Source organism: Crinia signifera, chromosome 2, assembly GCF_055691185.1.
Source record: "Crinia signifera chromosome 2, ASM5569118v1, whole genome shotgun sequence".
NCBI lineage: Eukaryota > Metazoa > Chordata > Amphibia > Anura > Myobatrachidae > Crinia > Crinia signifera.
Genome location: NC_139218.1, coordinates 263,325,756 through 263,348,332, shown reverse-complemented (window position 1 = coordinate 263,348,332; position 22,577 = coordinate 263,325,756). Strand labels below are relative to the sequence as shown.

Genomic DNA, 22,577 nt, shown 5'->3' with positions numbered 1-22,577 from the left:
TTATCATGTATCCTTCAGGGGCTGGTGGCAATCACTCTGAAATAAAAAAATTGGGATCCCCCCCTTAAGAAAAAATCCTGTCATTGCCCCTACTAAATGCATCCTTTGAAGCCTAACAGTTTGCCCATCACCATTATACTTGTAGATAGATCTAGAACTGTAATTAGCATTTGAGTATATTGCTACATGGTGCATAGTCATTAGTGGCTGTACTAAATAAGGATCAAGTGAAGATTATGTCCCACTGATTATGTCCCCCTAGGACAGGGGTGAGGAACCTTTTTTGTGCCAAGGGCCGTCTGTATGGGAAAAAATCCTTCGGGGGCCATATATACAAATTTCTCTTACAAATTGTCCTGCTGCAGCCGTTTCACGCTCTGGCGGCTGCCACTGAATAGGACTGACAGTCTCTGGCTGCTGTTAATTAAGAGGAATCTAGCAAAAAACTACCAACTTCTTGCGAGAATTCCCCTGTACTTGACTCCTGGCAAAGGGTGGGGGGGCCACTCACATCAGCTACGGGGGCCGCATACGGCCCCAGGGCCTGAGGTTCCCCACCCCTGCCCTAGGACATACTGTATACTTAATTTGTATTAACAAGATTTGTGAGAAGTGAAGATTAACACATGGAAATGGCCGGCACACGAAAAAAGTTGACATGAGTTTTTAGTGAGTTTTATATTTTTTCTTTTACTATATTTCATGCTTTACCTTCCACGTGGAATACAAATAGGAATGGTACAGTGTGCCGATCACAGCGATACAAAGCATACTGATCAAAATGAACAATGCAAGGTTATGGGTTATACTAATTTGGAGTACACATGATCATATTTCGACATAGCCCAGAAAAAAAACAGAAAACATGAATGTCAACATTTTGCTTATGTCAAACTTTTGTCGCCGTTGACCTACTGCATTATTGACTTTCGACCAAGACACTGTCTATCCATTAATCTATAGCCTCCTAGCTAATAGCTGTGCAGCATCCTTGGATTATGCACAGGAACAAGAAGGAGGGCGGAGATCCCATAATGCCCTTTCCATATCAAAGGGGAATCAGATACAGAGGTCCCATGTTATCATATACTTAATTTTGTTGTAGTTTATTTACATTAACAAGATTTGTGACAAGTGATGATTATGAACCTAGAGGGGGACATAATCTTCACTTGATCCACAAAAAAATACTGCCCCTCCGTTTCTATTTTAAAATATTGAGAGAAAATAAACAATGTCTGGGCGTTCTAAATTTGTTTTAGAAATAACTCTACTAAATGTTTCCCAAGTACACAATAAATGTATTTTTAATATTTCCTGTAGAGCAGGCCACAAGATTTTTTTGGCCTTTCTGCCATGCAAGATAAGCAAAGTTTATATCATGTGCAACTCATTGTGGTAAGTGAGGCTTATTAGAGACTGCTGACCAACTGTACAAGAACACATCTAGCATGGTTTGCAGAAACACTTCAAACAGGAGTTTAGCTATACTAGTTTGTGTAAATACACTAAAGAACAAAAGAACAGACATTTGTCACTTTTCTTGTTGTTCCTTTTAGTTTATTTAGTAGGCGAGTGTCTTCCCGAGAGCAGTCTCTATGCTCAACAGTCTTCACACAGCCAAGAAGCTATGAAGCTATACACACAGGCAAAAATCAAAATCGGAAATTGGAGAAATACGGTTAAAGTATGGTAGACAACATTAAGTCCTATTATAATGCATATTAATGAATTATGAGTGTTTCAGTTTTCTTTGTGCTATGCTACAATGATCCGAAATGTGTTCAGAAGGGTTAAAATGCAACTAAAATGTGCCTCAAAATAAGGAGAGCTATTCCCGATGGAAGGGAGCGAATCTCCAGCTTTCAGTGTCATTACTGAGTAAGAGAACAAAGAAAATAACCAGGTACTGTAAGTATCTTATTTAACAGGAACTCAGCCAGAAAAGTAAAACTCGTATACAAAATAGGTGCAGTGTAGTGTCTTAGCATTTAGTAAAAATAAAATATTGCAGCTGACCTTCCTTGATCATTTTATATGGTATGCTTACATATAGAAATATTTATAAAGAATTAATTTTAATAGGTAATAAATGCAGAACACTACTACTAGATACTATTGTCATGCATAGGGGTATATTCAATTACGATCGAAACTGCCGTCTTGTCGGAAAGACGTCAGATTCCGATTGATTTAGGTCGGAAGGGGTTCCGGCCTATTCAATGCTGAATGCTCCGACCTGTTGGAAACCAGGTGGATTAGCGGAACAGCCACGGATCCACCTGCTTTTGATGGAAACGCAGCCAAAATCTGAAAGTTTTTGGCCCCATTTCCAGCTATCTCAATCCGACATGAAAAGATGTCGGATTGAGGCAGGGATGACGGCACCGGCTGAGAAGCAGCAGCTCACCCAGCGCCATCCTTCAGCACCATCCCACTATGGTCAACTGTCGGGCTGTCGCTCACCCAGTTCTGGTGCTGGCCAGGTGAGCAGCAATCAGCTGCCAAATCCTCCATTCGGATTTGCCCGCTGATTTGAATAGGTAGTGTCGAATCCATTCCGACAAATGAATGTTGGAATGGAGCAGACACTAATTGAATATATAACATTGTCTATATAATGCCAATTTGTGAATGCCATGCCAGAGAAGACTGGAAAAGGTGTGCCAAGATATACCTTCCAGGGGCATGTACATTTCTTTTTAGTTGTAGTTTAAGACGATGAGGATTTCACTTGAAGGCTGTAGTTACCTCCCCATTCACTCACGGCTAGACATTGAATACCTGTTGCTCAGATAGTTAATAGGAGAGGAGTTGAATTAAAAACATAGAGAAGCATTTTTTCTCTATTGCCAATGGTGAATAATTTCAAAATGGTCCTTGGCTAGACGCACGCACGCACACCAAATACATAAATTACATTTGCCACAGATAATTGCACAAAAGGCGCATTCATCATCAAAGGCTTACATTGGAATGTTGGAATATTGTCTTCCCGAGGCTAAATGTGACCAGAGAAGCACATGGGTAACGCCAGTCAGAAGTTATAAACCAGAAAGCATGAAAGAGATTATATATAGTACCAAGCATCATTTATTCATAACATTACCACAACAGTATGCTGTTCTGTATTAGGTAAAGAACAGCTTTAATCAGATTCTAATAAAAGCTCCAACTTTGTATTATACATTACCGTTTATAGTATTCCACAATTTGCTTTAGCATAACATCTTACAGAAAGGACTCAAAAACAGAGTATAACAATAAGTGCACATTAGGTTGCAAAAATATAAACATTAAGTTTCACGAATATAAAGATTAAGTAATGCCCGGTACACACCAGGGCGACCCGCTTACAATCACGCGGAGTGCACGACCCACTCACGATGTGCACCGTGAGCGGGTTCCGATCCGATCGCGACCCGCACCCGGGTGTATGGTCATTTTCAGATCCTACCTGCTGCAGGTAGGATCTGAACAACGGCCGACCAACCCGCGGGGCCGCGTATCGGATCGGGATCAGAACAGGCAAAAAAGGGCCCAATCTACATCCAATCGGTTGGATTGGATCTAGATTGATGGGATTGGGTTGTTGTCGTTCTGGTGTGTACCCTGCATATATGGTACCAGAAACAATTAGGGTACGAATAATACTTTAAAAAAGGTCAATCCAATTCACATGTATGTCCTGGGATGGGGTCTTTGATTAAAATGCATGAAAAATATTCAGGCTTTTTGAATGGTTCATATTGCACGTCCTACATGCTTTTACAAACACAATCTACTGTAATAAAGGTAAACGGCATTGCATTTAAGATCCTACATATTAATAATCGTGGCACTAAATCTATCACAACTTCCCACTATGTAACCCACTTGGATAGTGGCAACGATAAACACGGTCATACTCACAGTGGTCACCCCCCCAGTCACAGCCCCGCATACATCTGCAATTCCCTGACGATAAAATCAGGGATTTGGTGATTTTTACATGTCCAAACATTCATATATGTATTTCCAACATGCTAAATTTCCCTGATCCCCTGACGCATCGCCAATCATCGTTGAGTGCCGAAACCAGTTGGCATTGCTGGCTTAAAGCAATTTGCAACAGCAGAAGATGGTGTATTGTGGCCAAACGGCTTTGTACTTTTGCTCTGATTATCAAATGCATAAGGATTGTCAAAAATTAAAAAAAAAAAAGTCAGCTATGAGCAATTCTCCCTCCTCTTAAATTTGAGATTTTCTTTTTCTCCCACTGTATTCTTCATTTCATTATTTATCTGCAGAATACAATCGGTATACACAGGAATGCCACAGGAATTACAAGCAAAAAAGGAAAAATTACATCTGTCCCTTTTTAACATTTATTTTATCATGCAAATTCTGTTTTACAGTTTTGTATTCTTGCTTTTTGTTATGTACCTAAACGAATACCTCTTTCATATTGCAGCTCTTAAAACGGTAAATTAACGGCTTTTTAGCTTTTTAAAATGGTTAGAGCTGCAGTGTGAATGCTCAAGGGTGCTTTAACCGTTTAACAAATACCGGTATTTGTTAAACGGTTAAAAAGCAGTGTCCTACCGTTTCAGAGCTTTTTTTTTGGCAGTGAGAGAGGGTCTTAAACGGTATTTAAGATCCCACACCGGTCCTAATTCCCTCCCCCCCCCCCCCCCCCACACCTTCCCTGCAAGTACAAGAGGAGGGGGGGGGCGTTGTAGGCCAGGTACCAGGGGAGGGGGGAAAGGTACAAAAACAGTAATTAACCAGTTATATGCCGTTTACAACACACAGTGTGAATGGGTCTTAATGGCTCAGGCCCGTTTAAAGTCCTGTTTACAAATACCGGGTCATTACCCGTTTATGCTCCATATTTTAGGATATTGGACAGACTTTTACGCATGCACCCATATAGAAATGTACACAGGATTACATATTGCTATGTATTACAATATGCATCACTGGGTAACTATTTCTTATAAAATTGAACAGGTACACTTGGCCAAATTAATATAAAAATAAGTCCTCAAATTGCTCTCAGGTCGTCGTCATCATCATCATCATCAGTTCTACAATACCTGTTCTGCTCTGCAGCATAGTGCAGGTGCAAATCCCTACTCCAGGCAACTGGGGTTAATGCAGCAATCTAGTTTACTGGATATGCTGAAATAATCACCAGCAGCTCACAGGTGTAACGCAATAGAAATAATCTTTAATATTGCCACTCCGTTTTGAGAGGCTTCCCAAGAAAATGACTATTCAGTAAAATAAATTAGATGCAGATATAGGGCCGTATTCAATCCCTTGCGAAATCCATTTTTTCTCTAAAAAATTTCGTTTTTTCGCGACGAAAAGACTTCGTGTATTCAATGTTGTGATTTTTCACGCATGCGAAAGTTTTAAGTTTCGCTTGCGTTTCGCTTATTTCGCTTGGTCAAACCCTTACATTTCGTGGTTTTTTTTATAGATTTTTTCGCTTTTTCGCACAAATGTATTCAATCGTGAGATGACGAAATTGTTATCTGCACATGTTTGATCCGTTTCTCCATTTTCATTTCGACGCCCAATGGGTCACGAATACAAATTTTTATTGAGTGATGCCTCCTTTTAACCTCCGGAACCTAAACATTCTTGTTGGAGAAATGTTTGCCTCTTTAGTTGCTGTTTTCCTAAGAAGGGGCATATATAAATTGTTATTAATACACTTGATTTCCCATCATGCATTGGTAAAGCACATGTTATTTTTTCCCAAGATGCTGTTCACCCCTCACAGTGCCTCACTCCTACGTTTGGGACTTCAGGGAGTAGCAGCTTATTGCAGTCAGCTGTATTTGGAAGCGTTTTTTTAGGGCAATTTGCGTTTTTGGAGAAGAAATAATTATTTTTCAATCACTGCCTACAATAATGGAGTATTTTGCTGACTTGATTGTGATGTTCATGGTCCTATCGACATACATGCTGCGATGCAAACGTCGTCGCCTGGCACGTGGATATCAGCATCATGGTCAGGGGCGTGGATATCAGCATCGTGGTCAGCATCTGTCTACATTTGGTGAGTCAGTGCGTGTTTCAATTCCACGTCCACGCCAGTATCGTACTAGGCGTGTACTGGACGGTCTCTCTGAGGCGGAAGTGATAGGTACCTTTCGCTTATCGTCTCAGGATATCTATTCGCTGTATGATCTGTTGGAAGCTGACCTGGAACCTCGGGTACGGTCAAATCATGCAGTCAGTGGTTTCCAGAAACTACTGGCTGCATTGCAATTTTTTGCGTCAGGCACCTTCCAGCCTACTTTGTCCCAGACATGCGGTTTTTCTCAGCCAACAATGTCACGCTGTTTGTCCCAGGTCATAAAAGCTTTCCGTAAATTAACGACCCAGGTTATAAAATTCCCAGACACTGACAGCGAATGGAATGAGATCAAATTTGGTTTCTTTCAAAAATGGAAATTCCCCAATGTGTTGGGCGCGATAGACTGCACCCATGTGCGACTCACACCTCCGAGGGAATCGGAAGAATGTTATCGGAATCGAAAACACTTCCATTCCCTCAATGTACAGATGGTGTGTGATTCCACAATGAGATTATTGGACATTTGTGTGGGTTTCCCTGGGTCGACCCACGACTCCTTCGTTTTAAGCCAGTCATCTCTATTCCTGGACTTTGAGGAAGGTCGAATGCCAGATGGCTGGCTGTTGGGTATGTAAGTTTTCATTATTTTTTTTAAGTTGCTACTGTAATTAAAAAAGTCTAATACCTTTTCAATTATCCCTTTTAGGTGATGCGGGTTATCCGAATAAACCTTGGCTGTTGACCCCATTACCTGATCCTGTAGGTGATGCCGAAAGAAGATACCAGGAGGTTCACATTGCATCGAGGGGTGTAATTGAAAGGACCTTCGGTGTACTTAAGAGCCGGTTCAGGTGTTTAGATATCTCCGGCGGGACCCTCTTATATTCACCGGGAAAAGTTTGCGGCATTATTAATGCCTGTTGCATTCTGCATAACATCTGTGTCGCAAGACGTTTGCCGGTGAATATTCATGCTGGTGTTAGCCAGGATGGGGATCTTTCTTCGGTATTATCTGTGGGTATGGACGAAGGAGCAGAGACCAGAAGGCATCTTATTGACACCTTCTTCTCATGTGAGTATATACAAAACATCTGTACACAAACACACACACATATATATCTATATATCTATATATATATATATATATAGATATATATATATATAAATATATCATTTATCTACATAAATGTTATTTACCTTTTATTTTACAGAGTTTGTTCTTGATGGAGTTCATTACAGTTCATTGAGTTTGTTTGCCCAGTTGCTGTTATTACTGTTTCGTGTTTGGAAGTTTTATTTAAAAGTCCTCTAAAGTGATAATAAATTTCAAAAGATTGTTCATTATGCAGGTGAGATGTGATCTATTTACATTTTTGTTGATTGAAAATTCATATGTCCTGTTTTACATTTTCACATACTTTCCATACAGGTTGTTGGTGGTTATCCCTTTCTATTGTCTGCTTTTAAGGATGTTTCTGTGGAAGCCTGGTTACCTTGGATGAGTGATCTCATCTCCGTCTAATCTGGTGAGTTAGCCATATTCCAAAACTGTGTAGGGGATTCCGGTGTCAAGACTCCTACCCATCCAAACAGTCAATAATCTGTGTTGTATTGATGAAGCATATGAGGCCCTGTTATAGTTCTCAATTACTCCGCATGGAAGATGTGTGCCGTTTCAATTACAGCTCAGTAATTGAACATTTCTTCACTGTAGCAGTTCATTTAAAATTCATGAGGGGTGATCTCAGGGAGACATCCTCAAAGAGCCAATTTGGACTCATCTTTGCTGTACTTTGCCATCTTTAATATGGTTTATTAGACCAAAAGACAAGTATTATAAACCTTCTGGTTCTTGGGTCTTAAAGTGAACCCATCATTCACACATTCTGTGAAGTGAACCGATGATCAAGGGAATGTAGCCATCCATTTGCTAGGCACTAACAAGACAGACCCATTAAACAACTTGTAAGCACAATGTGCAGATGTGGTGAACAAGCCACCGCAAAACGAGTGTCCAGGAAGTCCCAACAGGGGTGACAATTATACTTAGAGTGCAACAGCAGGATCGTGGTTCTTGACTTCACTTATCTCTGAGCCTACATTCAGGACTCGCTCACCTCTTCACTGTTTTACAACACACAGGTGGGCAGTAGATGTGGGATGGGGGACATATGTGCCATACTTTTCTTCTTGTCATTTTAAAATGGAATTAAAATGTTGTTGGTACATAAGAGTGTATGTTAAGGTGATAGCAAGATAATACTTTTCATATAGGACTAGTTGCTATCTTCTTCCCATATTAGTACCCCTACATGTTTTTTTGACATTTCGTCTTTATTATATACTTCATATAATTATTTATCTAATAAAATATCCATCTTTTTCAGTCGTCCTTTCTTCTAAATACTTACCGTACAAAATGCACTGATTTCAGCAAAAAAAAAAAATTTGGTTCACAGTATACAGTAGCTTGCTGTCTACAGTAAATCACAGAATAATGTCAGCTTGTTGCCAGGGGGTTTACTGCTCCAAGTGCACCAGCTCTCCAGGAATCCAACTCCGGAAAGCCTGCTGCTTTACCGTGACAGATGCTAGAGGTTTGGCAGGATCTAAAAAAGGGATTTTTGTAAGAACTTACCGTTCGAATCCCTTTCTCTGATATGGTCCTGGTGACACAGCTCAACATTGGGATGTAGGAGGGTCCGTAGGAGCCAGGCACCTATCCTAAAGCTTTTGGAGGGTAGGCTCCTCCCTTCTGCATCCCAGACTCCTCAGTTCAATCTTTCAAAGCCACTGGAATACATTAACTCAGTACAAACACCTGCACTTATTATATGCACAATTTCAAAAATAACTTTTCAACCATATATAACATGAAACATCATGAACACTGGCATACTTACTGAGCGTAAGGGAGGGATCGCTGTGTCACCAGGACCATATCAGAGAAAGGGATTCGAACGGTAAGTTCTTACAAAAATCCCTTTTTCTCTTTCAATGGTCCTGGTGACACAGCTCAACATTGGGACGTTCCAGAGCCGGTCCTTTGGGTGCGTACGCTCAGGTCTGCAGCTCTCATCACTGCTCGCCCGAATGATGCGTCCTCCGACGCGAACTCATGGAACCTATAGAATTTGGCAAAAGTGTGAACAGATGACCAAATGGTGGCCCTGCAAACCTGCTCAGCCGTGGCCCCATGTCGAACCGCCCAAGAGGTGGTGACCGACCTGGTGGTATGCGCATTAATCCTGGCCGGCACAGGCCTACCAACCTTAGTATATGCAAAGGCAATGACAGAACGCAACCACCTAGCAATGGTCTGCTTAGAGGCAGGCCAACCAATCTTGTGCACATCATACAAGACTAGCAAAGTGTCAGTCTTCCTGACACCCTTCACCCTGTCCACATAAATGCGCAAGGCGCGCACAACAACATCCAAATTCCTCAATTTGTCCCTTTTTCTTGAACCCTCTGGGGGTTGAAACACAGGCAGAACTATCTCCTGATTCAGATAAAAAGCAGAGACTACTTTTGGCAAAAATTGGGGTACTGTTTGAAGAACAGCCCTGTCATCATTAAAAATAAGAAAAGGAGACTTGCATGACAACGCTCCCAACTGTGATACTCTCTTTGCTGACGCAACAGCCAACAAAAAATACAAGCTTCCATGTAAGGAACTTAAGGTCAGCCGACCTCAGCGGCTTAAAGGGCGCCTTTTGAAGACACTCCAGTACCAGCGATAAATCTCATGGAGCCACTGGTTGCTTGTAGGGAGGTTTTAATCGTGAAACCCCTTGCAGGAAAGTTTGCACCTCCGGTAGCAAAGCTATCCTTTTCTGGAAATAAATCGACAAGGCCGATATCTGTACCTTGAGTGATTGAAGGCTTAACCCAGACGAAAAACCATCCTGCAAAAACTCCAACAATTTTGAAAGTCGAAACCGCGATGTATGCGACTTCTGCCATTCACACCACCTAATATAGGTCTTCCAGACCCTATAATAGTCTGCTGAAGACACGGACTTCCTAGCTTTTACCATGGTGTTAACCACAGCCTCCGAGAAACCCTTGTTCTTCAAGATGGCGGTTTCAATAGCCAAGCCGTCAAATTTAGCCGAGCGGAATCCATGTGTAAGAACGGCCCTTGGTTTAACAGATCTGACCTCAGAGGTAGACACCACGAGTCCACAGACAGACAATCTCTGAAGCCTCGAGTACCAGGACCTCCTTGGCCAATCCAGGGCTACTAGAATCACCGGAATTCCTTGGGACTGGATGCTTTGCAATACTATCGCCAGCATTGGGAACGGCGGAAAGGCATAAAGCAGATTCCCCTCCCAGGGAATAGTCATTGCATCTACTGCTTTGGCCCGTGGATCTCTTGTCCTGGCATAGAACCTGGGCACCTGATGATTTAACCTAGATGCCATCAGGTCCACCTCCGGAGTTCCCCACTTCAGTGTAATCTGATGAAACACCTGTGGGTTCAGGCTCCATTCCCCTTCTAGCAGCTCCTCCCTGCTCAGGAAATCGGCCTCGATATTCTCCACCCCCGGGATGAATATCGCTGACAACACTGGAACATTCTGTTCCGCCCACAAGAAGATCCGGGAAGCCTCACACATGGCCAGCTTGCTGCGTGTGCCTCCCTGATGATTCAGGTACGCCACAGCCGTGGCGTTGTCGGTCTGAATCCTTCAAGGAAGACCCTGCAATCTTTCTCCTGCCAGAGATATCACTTTCCACACAGCTCGCAGTTCCAGGATATTGATCGGCAAGGCAGACTCCTCTGAGGTCCATAAGCCCTGGAGGCGCAGGTCCAAAACCACTGCCCCCCAGCCCCTGAGACTGGCGTCGGTAGTGACTACCAGCCAGTCCCAGGACTGCAGAGACCGACCCCACTGAAGGGAATCCACCTCCATCCATCAATGCAGGGAAGACCGTGTTTTTGGAGACAACACTATGTGCTCTGACTTCATGGTCTGAGTATTCCCTGACCAAGATGTCAGGATGTTCCACTGGAACACTCGAGAGTGGAACCTGGCGAACTGTAGCATCTCGAAAGTCGCCACCATTTTCCCCAACAGTTTGAGACACCTCCAAACTGATGGTCTCTGAGACCCCAGGATCTTTCGCACCAAGGAGGCCAGGTCTCTGGCCTTTGTCTCTGGTAGGAATACCCGATGTAGATGGGTATCCAGGACAACTCCCAGGAACTGGAGTCTCTGTGATGGCACCAACTGAGACTTTTGTAAATATAAAAGCCAACCGTGAGCCTGCAAAAACCTGATGGCTTCTGCCAAGTGACTCTGCAACTTATCCGCCGACTCTGCTTTGAACAGCAGGTCGTCCAAATACGGGATCACAGTGATTCCCCTCAGTCGGAGGGCCGCCGCTATTACTGACATTATTTTGGTGAATACCCTTGGTGCTGTGGCCAGACTAAAGGGCAACGCCTGGAATTGCAAATGCAGGTCTCCTATCACAAACCTCAAGGAGCCTGATGTTCCTGATGGATTGGCACATGAAGATATGCGTCCTGGACATCCATGGACGCCAAAAATTCTCCCTGGTCCAGGCTTAGCAGCATAGACCGTATAGATTCCATCTTGAAATGGTCTACCCACAGATGGAGATTCAAGGACTTTAGATTTAAGATTGGTCTGAAAGACCCGTCTGGCTTGGGCACCAAAAACAGAGTGGAATAAAAGCCTTTCTTCCACTCCACTCGAGGGACCGGGATAACCACACCTTTCTCTAAGAGCGATTGAGCCGCCGCCAAAAGAGCAACACGGAGCCACGACTCCTTTGGCAGTGGTGTAGGAATGAATCTTCTCGGAGGAAGACCTTTGAAGGGAATTCTGTAACCCTGGGATACAATGTTTAGCACCCAGGAATCCCGGCCCAACAATGCCCACGCATCCCTGAACCATCTCAGACGCCCCTCCCCCCCTTGACCAAGGCTGGGGTATTCCCCAGGTAGTCATGCGGAGGGTTTGTCCTCTCCTTTGGTGCTTGGTTTCTTATGAAAGGAACCGAACTTTGACTTTGGGGCCTTGCCCCTGGAGGACTGAAACTTTCCCCTAAAAGACTGTCCTCGAAAGGACGCACCCCCTCTAGGGGAGGGCCGAAAGGATGGCCTAAAAGCAGAAAACCTTGAGGCCTGCTTAGCTGCAGGAGCCGGCAAAAAAAGTACTTTTGCCTCCCGTGGCCTGCTTAATAATTTCCACCAGCTCTGAACCAAACAGCTTTCCTTTAAAAGCTAATGCCTCTAAGGCCTTTTTTGATTCATTATCCACCTCCCAGGCTTTAACTAAAGCACTCTCCTGGCATTGACGGACACTGTGGAAACTCTGGAAGCCATTTTGAGAGCTTCCTCCTCAGCCTCAAGCACATACTCCGCAGCTGCTTTAAGCTTCTCAGCAAGCAGCAACACACATGGATCAGCATGTAAAATTGTACACAGGTCATTGGCCCACACAATCATGGCCTTAGAGACCCAGGCTGATGCTATAAGAGGGCGTAAGGTGTAGCCTACCCCCTCAAATATTGCCTTGAGGTCACCTTCCAGCTTCTTGTCTACGGGGTCCTTAAAGGCTGCCCCCCCCCCCCCGGACAGGTAGCACCGTGGCTTTAGAAAGCCGTGCTACAGAAGCATCTACCACCGGAACTTTTTCCCAGAGGTCTGCATGAGCCTCAGGCATGGGGTATAGACTTAAAAATCTCTTAGGCATCTGCAGCCTTTTATCAGGCGTTTTCCAAGCCCCTTCCAATAAATCCTGTAAATCTTTATCCGCAGGGAAGGTAATAGTTTCCTTATGCTGCCTTTTAAAAACACCTTTTGCAGGAGTTTTATCCTCCACAGACAAGTTCAAAGCCTGTTTAACAGCAGTAATCAAATCCTCCACCCCTGAGGCCGAGGAATCCTCAGAGTCATCACCCTGATCCCAGGGGATGTCTGTGTACTCTCCCTCCTCTTCAGCAACAAGCAATGGCACTGAATAAGACCTTTTAGGGGTCCCCACAGTATCACTATCAAATTTGTCTAACAAATCATTAAAACTGCTGATCCCCTTAGCAGTATCCTGCATGACCTGTAAGAAGCCAGGATCTGCCTGGGTCAGAGGCAAGGAGCCAGAGGACTGCTGAGATGATGACATAGGTCTCGGGGAAGCTACCAACACATCACTCTGCCTGTCCAGTAATTGCACTAAGGCATTAACAGACCTGCCCAGGGCACTGGCCCACTCTACCCTCTGGGGTTCACTCCCCATGGGTCTCACAGCAGCGCAAGTAATACACAAGCCCCCCTTGGCCATCTGCTCAGGGACAAAATTCAGTGTACAAACACTACAGGCGCTCAATGCATTAAGGGCTCCCTCCCCCAAAGCCACAGACTGTTGCTCAGACATGATGTAAAATTAACACAGTCACAGCGCAAAATGTACAGGCGTTTTATACAGAGCCAATGTACTCAGTCACTTATCTGTCTGAAGCGTTCACAGTGGGGAGAACGATGCCCAGGAAATCCAATCACTCTGCCAGGATCTGTTAGCCAGCTCAGCTCCACTGCAAGCGTTCCGAATGGCGCCAAAACAGAGTGAGGGAAGAGACCAAGTCCCTGCTGCTGCGCGGTCCGTGGCTTTTGGCGCCAACCACCCCCAGAAAGCCGCTCCCACTGCAGGATCTCCAAGTTCCAGTGTCTCCCCCTCTGCTGGGGACCACTTGGAACATGCAGGTAACACACTGCTGTCCTCTCATATAGGAGCTCAGTGTGTAAGCTCCGCAGAAAATGGCCGCCGCCATCACGGAGCGCCTGTCCCCCATGATCCCCACCTAGCGTGAAGCCGGTTTCAGAGCGCTCCGAAGCACAGGCAGCTTCTTAATAGAAGCTGTAAGCGCTGCACAGGGAGACCAGACAGTGCCTCCCCCGTGCACAGTGAGCTGACAGGACGTGCTTCTGTCAGCTACTGCTGCGCTGTCAGTGTGAGGATTCAGTAAGAATCCTCACACTGTGCCTACCTAGCTAGTGTAAAAGTTAATAAAATAAAAAACTCCTAACTAACTCTAATCCTTTAGAATAGCACCCACTCCAGTGGGCACCTAACACGAACTGAGGAGTCTGGGATGCAGAAGGGAGGAGCCTACCATCCAAAAGCTTTAGGATAGGTGCCTGGCTCCTACGGACCCGCCTACATCCCAATGTTGAGCTGTGTCACCAGGACCATTGAAAGAGAAAAGGTGGCAGCCATGTTTTTGAGACCTGGCTCCCCCAAAACCCAGCGCTCCAGGCTGCAGCCTGATCAGCCTATTGGTTGATCATAGCCTGACCTTAGTGAATTGTAATCAATTATGCATTAGGTTTATATGTACTGTGTGTGATCACGTAATGCCAATTGCCTTATTTTTGCTGAAATGATCTCGTCTTATTTATTCTTACTAAGTACTTGTACCCCTACCAGTATAGAACCTGTCTAAAATTTGAAAGCATATCAATAAATAGTATCAGTTACAACAAAAAAGTCTTATTCAAGACTGGAAGCACCACCAATGAAGTCATTAATTAAAAGGGATTTGTACCCAGGTTAACCCTTAGTTATATTGGACAAACAAACACATACTATTCTTAGGTCCAGGTCTGTGTGGAATTACACCTTGCTTTTCCCTAGACAGTCCCAGAAAACAAAGCTGAATTACTGTCAATCAACTTGCGTACAGCGAGCGATTAAAAAAAATTTGCAGGATTTTATCGTAGTATGGCCTTCCGCATAATCACTAGTTGAAGCCGGTCTGAATAACCCTCAACGTCCATACAGTATGTGTTTTATTTTTGTTTGTGGTGAGATTTGCCATTTGAGGTCAAAAGCCCTTAAAAACATGTAAATCCAGCAGGGGTTAAAAAGAGGTAACTGTTTCGACTGTGCACATCACAGCACTGGGGCTCAGTAGAATAGTCAGTCCAACATAATCTGCCCTGCTGATGGGCTGACGCTGCAATTTCTATAACTCCATAACTGTGAAAGAGCATACTGCTTCTGTGTCCAATCCCAGCACTTAATGTTCATGCAGGCATCCACACTCCCACATTGATGTCAACAGGGAATACTTGGCCCTCACTGAATTCAGCAACAAGAGAATACTTCTGTAATTGTGTAGTGCTCTGCAAATTTGTATTAATATTGCACTGCTTTGTACAGTACTAAATACAGTATTTAGTATGTATTATACATAGTATTTAATATTTCTGGCTTTACTTTAAAAAATATATATATATATATATGTGTCTTGTACATTACCTTTGAACAGTTTGATACATTTCTATTCAAAAGTGTGGTTCACTGTGGTGTCACACGGAAAGGACAACTTTCTCCTATGGGCATGGATCATAAGGTCACCAGCATGTTGGCCGACATTAGGTTGACATACAGGAAGGTCGACATGCAGGAAGGTCAACATGAGTCTAGGTCAACCGTCAAAGGGTCGACATGGGGTTTTTCGCAAATTTTGTCCCGACTGTCGACACAGTCGACATGGACAATGAAACGTAGTACCGCTACGCTCGCCACACTAATTTATTCTCCCACCACGTCCTAGTACAGGGCTGGGCAACACCGGCCCTCCAGATGTTGATGAACTACACATCCCAGCATGCCTTGCATCAGTTTCAGCATGGCCACATAGCAAAACTAATGCAAAGCATCCTGGGATGTGTAGTTCACTAACATCTGGAGGGCCGGTGTTGCCCAGCCCTGTCCTAGTGGATGGTAGGGCATGTCGGCTCAAAAAAAAAAAAAAAAAAACCATGTCGACCTAATGACTGTCGACCAACATGCTGGTGACCCAATGACTGTATCCCTCACCTACAAGGCGTTGTAAAAAAGAGAAGCCAGAAATATGCAGTATGGTTTTTTTATTAAGATTGGCAGACTAGCACCAGGTAATTACCAGAGTGACTTCTCCACGATCTTGGTCCTGAACACCTCTTCTTGGTCTAAATTCACAGTGCAGTAACAATCTCGCATCTTGTTTGGCCCCGGATACGATGGTAGATTTTTTAATTCACCTGAAGAATGACAAGATACATCATTACTTAAAACTTAATCATAACAAAATTAGTCAATAGAAATCCACTCTAGAGAGCACACTGTATTAAATTATCCCCCGGAAAAGCTTAGAGTTTAACACCTGGTGCGAATCAATGAATTGCAATTCCCACATGTGGTAAAAACACAAGTAGTACATGTTAGCTGATAAATTCTTGTTACCACATTGGGGAACCTTGATTCTAGCACTTAAGTCTATGAGGGTGCATTTTAACTCAATAATTTGGATGTAACGGCACTAATTGAATAGGTCTAGGATGATTTTTTTAGCCATGCTAATTCTAAACAAAGTCAATAAATAAAATAAAATCTTTAAAACCATAATCTACTTCCCCATTTCTTCAAGAATCCTTGCAGGGCAATTCTATTTCACCTCTCTTTACTGGTAACTTACAGACAGTGCAGGTAGCCATTATGCAGATTGACCCTTTCTAAAAGTAGATTACTAATACTAAATGTACTAGGAACAGATAACCTCAGTAAGGCACCAATCCTGTGCATGATGGCGTGTGTGTTACGACCAGCCCTACGCAAACAACTGAATTCGCTCCAGCTCACCACAGAGAGGTGCTCTCTATCAATTGAATTGCCCCCATAGAGGTTAGATAGAAAATGACAAAATAGACAGATGGATAGAGATACTAAACATCACAAAACACAATACAAATATGACATTTCTCACTACTTCTGTAAGGGGAGAGTTTGAGACTCACAAAGGGTAGCAATATCTAATAAGTTGTGAAGTGCCTCTTATGGTTTCATCTAAACAAAAAAATGACCTTCACCAATATCATACTTTTAAGAAAGACAGCTTGTATGCAATATGTTTCAAGTCTCAACAAGAGGAGATAGCTCCTATTTCTGCTGCATTTTCTTATAGAAGAATGTTCACACTCAAATCCTCATAGAGTCGGATCACACTACTGGCTATTTGCCTGTCACTGCAAATCCTGCTTCTATGAGAACGCTTTCATCCAGACCATCCACTGCTATCTGCATTGGATGTCAAAATATTCTGAAATAGGACACCAAATGTTAAATACACAATTCCCGGCTGGTTATAAATCGGACATTGATACAAGTGATGTGGTCATTGCAAGGACTGGACACTTCTACTGTCAGCTCTGGGACAGCAGCTCGGCTCAGTACACAGAGGATTCAGTATGAAATCCCGGCGGTCGGGATCCCGGCGTTCAAAATCCCGACGCCGAAATCCCGACAAGGGGGGGGGGGGACGTGGATCGCCCCCCCCCCCCCTGCGGGCTCGCTGCGCTCGTCACGCAGCGGGCCCGGTGCCTCGCTACGCTCGGCACGCTAATTTATTCTCCCTACAGGGGTGTCGTGGACACCCACGGAGGGAGAAAGTGTCGGGATTTCGGCGGTCGGGATTCTGAACGCCGGGATCCCGACAGCTGGGATTTAAACTGCATCCCGTACACAGACTGCCAGCCTAAGAAGCACTTACAGTACACCAGAGGTTAAACAGAGCCCTTCCTTGGGACACTATGACAAGCAACACAGATTGTGGAAGGAGCTACATATAAAATGGTTATTCTGCACCAGTCAGGACTGCGCAAAAAACAAGATAAAGAACGTCAGCACAAAACTTTGAGATGGATACTCCGAATTTTAAGAATTATTGTCAATCTCTCAGCATAACTAACCACAAAGGGCCTTATTCTAGTTCACTCTTTCTGACAAATTCCTTCTTAGATGGACAAAACCATGTGCACTGCAGGGGGGCAGATGTAACAGGTGCAGAGAGAATTAGATTTGGGTGAGTTATTTTGTTTCTGTGCAGTGTAAATAGTGGCTGCTTTATTTTTACACTGCAATATAGATCTCACTGAAGTAAAACCCCACCCAAATATAATTCTCGCAGCACAAGTAACATCTGCCCCACCTGCAGTGCACATGGTTTTGTCCATCTAAGGATTTTGTCGAAAATAATGACCTAGAATAAGGTCCAAAATCCAGAACTCCTTTTTGCTTTTAGTGTCTTTGGCAATGTAGTAGAATCTGCATAGGTGGGTCCCATCTGAAAACGTCCAGGATTGAATATTGATGGCCGATATTTCTTACAGGTTCATACTGACAGGCCTGAAATAAATCCTGCTTTCACTTACCCCAGTGACATTTTATAAAGAAAACATTTATTTATAACCACAAGTTGATAAAAGCACAGGGGGGCTCATTTTAGCTGGAGTAGCATAAAACATGCAAATTGGCTATGTTCTCTTAGGACAGGGAAGAGTGAGTTGTAGCAGTGATGTGCGATCAGGGTAGGCAGGGGAGACACAGCCTCACCTGCCATATTTCAGTACACAGCAGATTTGACTATAAAAATAACAATAATACAAAAATATTTGTAACTTATCATCCTTTTAGCATTCTTCATATTATCTTTGTATTTATCTAATCATTTTTATAGTCATAAAATCCCCACCAAAGCATATAGGTGTGTGTAAATCTGAATGATACTAGCCAGTGTCTCCCAGCCACTTACCTCACCACACATCACTGTGACTTCTGTGGGTATTAACATCTACATTTACAGATGTCCACCAAAGCCCTCTCAGAGGGTCACAACATTTATCTAACTTATAGAAAGGAAACTATTTTAATATTAGCTGAGTAAAAGTAATATTTTAAAATCAGCAATATAGTGTGTGTGAACGCGCATCAACCCTGCATTTCTGCATGTGTGAGGACAGGCAGTGTATACCTCTAATATATGTCTGTAGATCAATTGATCTGGATATATATTTACAGATGGATTACACACTGCCGCATCAGTCATGAACACCACAACTGGGCAGAAGCATTCACATGAGCACGCCCAGTTGCAATGCAGCAATTGGGTGGCGGATTGCTCGTACACACAGCTCGATGTGCCAATATATCTTTAGACAGCCATCATCTGTGCTACACAGCTAATGCAATGTCTGTGAACGACGTTGTTCACATACATACTGCTGGTGCACACTGGCCGACAGAAGCAATATATCAGCTGTTAAATTGAACCACCCTAGCTTCGCACAGGAGCAATGTGGTGCCTACAATGAACCAAAGTCTTATAAGACTTTCAGAAGTACAATTGTAAAGGCCTAGGGCATTGGCAGCCACAAAACTATAGCTCTCAACACCCGCTATTAATAAAAAAAAGGGAGTCTATAGTAGGTAGATCCAACAATATATCAATAGATTATCAGGGGCTGACTGACCACCTCAGGTGGAATGCCATTATGCCAGATGGAGACTGATCAGTCAGGAGGGCCGCCAAGCAGGAAACCATTAACAGAAGGAATCATTGTCAGTGAAAACTGGAGATAATGTCACCTGCTACTTGAGCCCATGGTTCACCGTCCAGGAGGAGGCCATGGTTGAAGTCAACAAGTTTAAGCCCCCAGTATCAGTGCACTTAACTTTCCAAAGGGTACAGTTTGCCCCCAAAAAATAATTTTTTTATAGAAGTGGAGGCAAAAGTAACAAAAACAGTTAGCTTCCATATATGCCCGTGTCATCCACCACGGCCATCATTATACCAATACATTACAGAGAGTGGTTTCTGCACATCCTCCATAGCACCCTATAATTCTGTACATTGCTGTGTATTATCAAATAGCTCCTGGTTTCTAAAGTATTTTGTCCACCCATAAAAAAAGGTTTAAATGTTATTCAGATTAAAAAGAAAATATATATATTTATATTTCACTTTCACTGTGTACAAAATCTGCTACCCCCATATTCCCTCGTATTGCTGTTACCATTGCTGAATTAAAACATTTACCATATTCTCATCAAAATGATTTATTAAGTCAAGGAAAAAAATGTTCATACTGTTAAAACATTTTACATAATGGCATGACTAATTTAGTATAATAGGGACTGGATAATTTGTAATACAGGAAATAGCTACATAACCCTGTGAGCACACAAACCTTTCTTTGATGAGATCCGACTTATTTCCTCATCTGCCTTTACACACAGCAGTGGATATTGTCAATCTTCCAAGCAGAACACAAGAGGCAGAAGCCATTACCCACATGTTATATCCTCGATTACTCTTATGAATCACAGCGTCACACCCACACAGCACTCGCAGTATGTAATAGGTTTCTTAGCCAGGATAATTGTTAGGGCCAGCACACCACACTGCTGGAGGATGGCACACCATGCTGGTGAGGCCAAGTGATTCTTTTTTACATTTCAAATGAAGGGTATATTACAGGCTTGCCTACCCTCCCGGAATGGCCGGGAGGCTCACGGAATTCGGGTCCCCCTCCCGACCCCCTGCGATGGCGGGCAAATCTTTCACATCAGCCACGCTGTCCCTCGCAGCCCCCCTTCCCCACTGCGCTACATAGTGATTTTTGCGGGTCCGCGTCGAGGGGGGGGGGGGGCTAAATTTATGCAAATAGTGAAATTTTGCTTAATTTTAGCCCCGCCCCCAATTCACGGACCCACAAATTGTCTCCTTTGCCTGCTATGCGGGGCTTGGTGACGTCCACCTCGTCCCGCCCCCTGACATGCTGCAGTCTGGGTCTCCTCTCTGGGCTTCTCCTGGAGAGGAGAATGAAAAAGTAGGCAAGTATGGTAGATTACCAAAAATGACAGTTGAATGAATGAATTGAATGTTCATGTTGCAGTAAGATTTTAAAGAAGGAGGCATTAAAAGTATAGACTCTAATACAGGGGTCAGGGAACTTAACCTTTTACCCCAAAATATATTTAGATACAGACGTTATAGCTTTGATATGAAAGTAAGGAAATCATAATTATAATACACACTGTACTCCCAGAAATTGATGATATATCCTGTTAGTACAGTACACAGCCTGGCAGCAATTGTGGATGATGAGGTATTTTGCATTTATGCTGTATAAGCACATCAAGCACGTGAAATACACACAAATATATTTTATTTGTGCATGAAACAAGGTTTTAAAACATGAAACAAAGTGAAATACATGAGTATAAATGGTAGATATTGAATACTGCTCCAGACAGATTACAAATGCCAAAGGTTCTTGGTGAACTAAACTCCCATCTCAAAGCAATATTAAGGGTCCTACACAGGGGGAGACGAGCATTCTGAGTGATGATAGATCACTCAGAACGCTCAGCACACAGCAATGCACAGCGATATGCCTGTGAGCAATCTGTCAGGGACACTGTTCTTAGTGAGAACACTGGCCCTGACACCAGCAATTATAGGGATGATATTGACATGCCAGGCCGTGCATAGCTATCGCTATGCCCCTACACACGGAACGATGTAGGGGAATTTTCTAAGCAATCGAGTGAGATTGCTAAACAAATAAATTCCCAGGAATCGTTATTTCTGTAGGGCACCATTAGTCTGGGCTCAGAAGGGTTGGGTAACTGTAGAAAGAAAACATAAGTAAGCCTGAACTGTGTGGAGGGATTGTAATTGGGTAGATTATTTTATATTTGTTACAAGGGCGTTTCAGAATTTGAGAAGTATGCCTGAAACGTTGAGTTATCAGGTATGTAGGCTACAAGATCGGAGGGCATTTCATAGTGGGTGCAGCTAGAAAAAAAAAAGTGCTGTAACTGGTAACAGGAGCAAGTAATGAGCACGGATGATCTGCAGATATTGCATGGTTCAGGGTGGTCAATTTGGAAGAAAATGTGAAATATCCTTTATTTATATGGAGCCACAGGGCTTCCGCATCACCTTACAAAAGTAACTAAAAAGAAATACAAAGATTATGACAAAAACAAGAAAAAAAAAATTAAGCTGGATGCATACTATTCAGTGTTTCTGGTTTGGAGGGATAACCTGGTAGTCAACCATTTTCTCTGTGAAGCCAGAAAAGGGCCATCTAGATAAATTGTTTCAAGCCCCATACACACTAGGCAATATTGTTAACAAGATCGCTCATAAAGGGGATTCTGCGTGATATTGTGAACAATATTGTCTAGTGTGGACACTATGGGGGAAATTTACTTAAGGAAATTTGTAAAAAATAGGTGTATTTGTATCCAGAAATACACTTATTTTTGACATTTACTATCCCGAAAATACGGCAATTCGTATTCGTATTGATAGCACATCAATACGAATATGAATTGCCGTATTTTCGGGATAGTAAATGTCAAAAATAAGTGTATTTCTGGATACAAATACACCTATTTTTTACAAATTTCCTTTAGTAAATTTCCCCCTATATCACTGATGATGCATGCTCTGATACCGATACCGTTCAGTGTGTACGAGCGATATCGGCTGCCGGCCGTGGCCTATATGGTGAACCATATCTGCCTCGTGTGTGTGTAGATAACCAATTTGTCTGAAAGTTATTTTTTTTACTGATTTCTAGTGTTTCAGAGCAAATGGCTTCCATACATTACTAGATTTTGTTCCAACCAGAAAA

General features: G+C 43.1%; 1 protein-coding gene and 1 long non-coding RNA gene across 3 annotated transcripts in view; one reads left to right on the top strand and one right to left on the bottom strand.

Moving 5' to 3' along the window:
- The window catches only part of RASA3 (RAS p21 protein activator 3), a 213,195-nt gene that overhangs the window by 111,314 nt on the left and 79,304 nt on the right, over positions 1-22,577 (bottom strand). For both annotated transcript variants that reach the window (XM_083168496.1, XM_083168497.1), the window contains exon 2: positions 16,019-16,136. In XM_083168496.1, the coding sequence (XP_083024622.1) occupies positions 16,019-16,136 (118 nt within the window). The remainder of the gene's footprint in view (positions 1-16,018; positions 16,137-22,577) is intronic.
- Positions 5,296-7,633, top strand: LOC146057359 (uncharacterized). Its single transcript, XR_014469712.1, has 3 exons — positions 5,296-7,145; positions 7,285-7,422; positions 7,503-7,633. It is a non-coding gene; the product is annotated as an uncharacterized LOC146057359 (long non-coding RNA).